This window comes from Anopheles aquasalis, chromosome 2 (assembly GCF_943734665.1).
Source record: "Anopheles aquasalis chromosome 2, idAnoAquaMG_Q_19, whole genome shotgun sequence".
NCBI lineage: Eukaryota > Metazoa > Arthropoda > Insecta > Diptera > Culicidae > Anopheles > Anopheles aquasalis.
Window position 1 is genome coordinate 56,420,647 of NC_064877.1, and position 5,000 is coordinate 56,425,646.

Genomic DNA, 5,000 nt, shown 5'->3' on the forward strand with positions numbered 1-5,000 from the left:
AAAAAGGAAGCGTCTGAAAAGGGGTTTTCCACCTCCCCAGCCGCAATGGATTCGAATGAATGGGAAAAGTTGAGCGAAGGATACTTACCGAGGCTAAGGCTGAGCCCAGACCAGGAAATGTCCCGGAACGTGCCGGTTCCGAAACGAGCAGCGAGCATGGCGGGCATGGATGTGGCGGCACAGGATACACAACACACACTCGCACACAGTCCCACCTGCCAGGACCCTAATGGCAGGAGATGCGCTTTGATGTAACTTTTCCTGTTTCTACTTTCTTCCCCTTCCCGCTGTCCTTTGGTTGTTCCTTGGCCATTTGATTCCTTGATTCGCTTCGAAGAAAGACTCCCTGGGCAAAATGCTGAAAGCGACCACAAGGAACAAGGTGGATTCGAGCTGTACCCTTCGTTCTCCTCCTTCAAGACGAAGATAATTTAGCTTAATGGCGCCCCGGTGCCTTGTGATCCTGGTAGCGCGATAAAAAATACAAAAAACCGACGGGCAATGACTCCCTCGGTCGGTTACAACGACCGAACGCCCGGAAGCAACCGTTTTGGTGAGAATGGCCCGCTGCACGGGCGCGTCTTGGTAGGCGGATGATCAGCGAATGCAATGACAACCGGACATCGTGCCAAAAGCTCCAGCGATCCGTGGAGGAAGATGCATGCGCCACGAGTTAAGCTGTGATGAGCAACGCATGCAACACGCTGTCAACGCAGCCGACGACATGAGGACACGTTCTGGTCCATGGCACGAGCCAAGCGTTCACGGAAGGGGTTCGTCCTTTTCCATGTTTTTCAGCTTTGCAAGAGGCGTGCACGGGGTCGTAACGTTGAATGCATGTCACTGACGTCGCGTGGGGTGTTTGATTAGGAGTTATATTTTTTTCATAGCAAATGTTTTTTAAACAATCTAAGCTGATAGTTTGGGATGAATGCAGTATGGACCATAAAAAAAAACAAGTGGCATTTGATTACGACAGTCAAAACTGGCATTAGTTCATTTTCTGAAATTTCTTCCGTTGAAATGGTTGTTCCATAAGTCACCTAAATTTGGTAGCTGCTAGAAAATTAGATTAACCAACCAAGCTTACTAAAAGGAAGAAGGAAGAAAGGTTGCCACTCTTAAAAATGAACCATCGTTAAATTAATATGATTTAAAAGACCAGAGTCCATTATGTTTTCATTAGGAAAAGAAATTTATTCATCATCTTTCTTTGTTTTAACGTGTGCGTAATTATTAGATCATGTTAATGCCGAAGGTACGACAATTCAAAGACCCGTCTTTGGTGCTGGTGGCCAAAACAATTAAATCATTTATGCAGTAGTAATTGCCCAGTAAACTCTTTCCATGTAGCATATTTTGCAAATATCACGGGAGTAATTAAAAATGAGTGTCGAGAACTGTTATGAACGTTGTCAGTAAAATTGACCGATATCTGTAGATAATGTTCGGTTCTGTCGGCAATGTTCCATATTTAGCTTCTGAAATATCGTTTGTCTTAACAATCATGTTACATCTAAGAATATCTATGAATGATTGTTGATGGCCCATGATCATGTATAACATTGATTAAACATTGCTCATCTTAACCCATCGCTTCGTATAGGACAGAGATGGAAAAGCAACTCATTACCACTTCAATCGCTGGATTCTAACCACCAGTGACTAAACTAACCAGCGTCGGTGGTGTAATGGTCAGCATAGTTGCCTTCCAAGCAGTTGATCCGGGTTCGATTCCCGGCCGACGCACTAGAAATCCTTTTTGTGTGTGCTGCTTTGTTGCGCTTATATCGTGCCACCCCTATCTGTGACCTCATTCTTAACATATCTAGTTTTATGTTTTGTGAGCTGATTGATAAAAGCTGATGAATCCAATGGAATAGACGTTTCTGCATTCTTTTATTGAAATACAACTAACGCGCTTCAGCCAAAATTATGAATCAGAGAATGACAAGTATTCCTCTATATCACTCTGCTACACGTAATTGAAGCATCATTATCATTCAGTAATCGGAAATTCATCAAATTGCACGCAAACACCTCTTATAAATTGCACAAACATTCGGATCTCTTGTGTTGTTATTATCGGTGCTAACTATCGACCGTAAATAGGGGATAATGGGAAGATTGCGAACATTTTGTCATCTATTGTGTTATCTTTTAAAATGGTTCCAGAATTTTCAACTCCCCAGTCTCCAATGGTTTTTCATGCTTGGCCGAATGGGACACTAAAGTTGAGGGTTTTCCAAAGGCTTTGCAGCAACCGCAAGCAGCAGATATTTTTAAATACTACTTAAATAATACTATCATGATCAAAATTAAACCGGAATTTTGTCATAACAAGAAAGTACTTGTTTTTTCTTCAAAATTCAATTTGTCCCCTTCAAAGTAGTCCCCGTCGGATGCAATGCACTTGTGCCAGCGTTTGATCCACTCCTCATAACTTTTCTGGAACTCGGTTTTTGGTATAGCCATTAGTGCCTCCGGCGATTTTAGCTTTATTGCCTCCACACTCTCAAAACGAGATCCTCGTAGTGGTTTTTTGATTTAATTGAATAGGAAAAAGTCACATAATACGAAATCAGGTGAATTGACCGGTTGTTGAATGGTATTGGTGTTGTTTTTGAAGAGAAACTCACGAAGAATCAACGCATTATGAGATGGCGCATTATCTTCATGGAGAATCCACGAGTTGTAACCCCACCAAGGCAGATTTTTTTTTTGCGGATTAATTCAAATGATATGTTGGTGGTCTCAGCTATCTCCCTTATCGTCAATTTGCGCTTTTCGATCAACAATTTTCGGATTTCATCGACGTTTTCGTCAGTTTTGGATGTCAATCGCCTTCCAGGACGACAATCGTCCTCAACAACCGCACGACCACTTTTAAAGCGTTCATACCACTGGTACATCTGTGTTTTTGATAGAGTATTGTCACCATAACACTTTTGTATCATTTTTAATGTGTCGGAACACTCAATTTAATTTTTAACGTTGTTCATGTTTTGAATCAATTTTAAAAATCGCTATGACGTAAAAACTTAATGCAAACAAATCTCTGCTGTAAACGTAAATGAAGAGCTGGCAAGCTGAAACTTGGCATGTACATCAGTAGCAGAGCCGTCAACGTAATAAAAAAAAACAGAATTTAAAATTGATAAGCCCGCGAGGAATAAATTCAAAATTCCGGTTTATTTTTGATCATGGTAGTATATCATCAAAGACATAATGTTTTCAAATTGATATTGTATTGATCCGATATGCCATTTGCAAAATTCATTATTGTTGACTGCATCGTTTGGATCTTACATTCCGGTGCTCCATCATGCTTAACCAGTTGATGGATTGTTTGACCTAATCAACCATTTAGGCACTAATAACGAGCTGAATGATAACAGCATTCTCTCATACTGATTCCCTTCTCCTTTCCCAGATTGAATAATCGTTCACTAATGGCCAGCAACAATAAAGCATCTGGTGTTATTGTTATGGTGTGATCCAATCTCCACATCATGGTACAATTACCATCCCGTACTCGATACGGATCGACCGGAAACGAAAGAAATCCCGAGCAAAACGCTGCCACATTCACACATTTACGGTTCCATAAAAAAGGTTAACAAAGATAAGAAGAAAAAAACCTAAAAACAAGCTTAAAACCGAAGACAACCGGACCGAAAAAAAACAACAGCAACACACACGTAAAAGAAGTCGAAACATGACGAAACAAACGCAACAACGCGCCACGCGATTACAGCGACAACGCTGGGTTATGTGAGTAATTCGTAATTAGCTACACTCCAGATACTCGCTCGTGTGCAGGGGAAAGAAAAGCCCCCCCCCCCGCGATCGTTGAATGGTTTTCACCAAAGGCAGCCCCTCTCGCTCAACCACATTATGCTGTGGAGCAGCCGCAGACCCATCATCCTCCCGCCGTTTACGACACCCACACCCGAGACGGACAGAGAGTCTCATGCGCGTTCGACTCACTTCGATTCTCCTGCGCCTTTCTTTCAAACCGTCGGGCCGCGGGCAGCATGTTGGCAGCGGAGCATAACAAATGCGCACCGAGGCCAACATACAAACAAACGATGTTGCCATCGCTGGCACGACGAGTGTAACGAGCCTTTTTCCACTCGCATGTTGGCCACCACGCGCTCTCGAACGCGCGCGTGCTGCTGTTATGACATCGTTTCGCGAACTGCCACCGAGCCAGCACATGCGATGCGATCCGCTGCTTTCTTCTCTCCTCTCCAGCATGCCAGCATCATGATGCTGCCAGCTCGGTGCACGCTTATTATTGATATTATGACGCCAATCATTGCATTACGCGAGGCGTTCTTTCATTCTACCGCGGCCTGTAATTTAGGGTTGATCAACAACAGCGGGAGTACCTCTTTCCGCTTTCCAGAGGTGCTAAACGATGTTCGTCCTCGCCGCAAAACGATCGTCTGTAGGGCCTTCAACAACAGAACCCTCTACAATGGCCAATCGCGGTGACACTGTTCTGCATGTTGGCTGAGGCCACGACGAACAACAGCGCAGCATCGCAGTAGGTCGATCGCGATCGCCTGCCCGTCCAGCTGGCGCACGTTATTAGTTTACGTAATGATCTTTTTTTTTTTTTTTGTTAAGATGAAAGAGCAACGCTTTGAAGAGCAAACCTTTCAAACGAGCAGACCCCTGTACGATCCGATCGATCGAGAAGGTGCTTACGATCATTACATTCATGGCTCTCTCTCTCTCCCCAGCAGTCTCTCGTTGACCACGGTATAAGGCATAGAAATAATGCATTAATGCACAGCACCTTGCGGGGAGCGGTCTTTGTTTTCCATTGCGTCAATTGCATTATTTTCTCGACCCTCGGTACCATCGTTGGAAGTGAAATCAATGCAGATCGAGCCTCGACGTTGTATCAAGGATCACGTCAGTTCCATTAGCGTGAGCATCGCTGGAGTGGATGGAGATCGTTTCCTTGTGCGATACATTGTGTAACACAT

At 43.7% G+C, this 5,000-nt stretch overlaps 1 protein-coding gene and 1 non-coding gene across 2 annotated transcripts in view; one reads left to right on the plus strand and one right to left on the minus strand.

Annotated features, from left to right (window-relative positions):
* The window catches only part of LOC126575830 (paired box pox-neuro protein), a 59,142-nt gene extending 58,975 nt beyond the window's left edge, over nt 1-167 (minus strand). Inside the window, exon 1 of the mRNA XM_050236760.1 lies at nt 89-167. Within this exon, the coding sequence (XP_050092717.1) occupies nt 89-167 (79 nt within the window). The remainder of the gene's footprint in view (nt 1-88) is intronic.
* Nucleotides 168-1,677: 1,510 nt separating this feature from the next.
* Trnag-ucc (transfer RNA glycine (anticodon UCC)) lies at nt 1,678-1,749 on the plus strand. Its single transcript has one exon. It is a non-coding gene; the product is annotated as a tRNA-Gly (tRNA).
* Nucleotides 1,750-5,000: the final 3,251 nt, after the last annotated feature.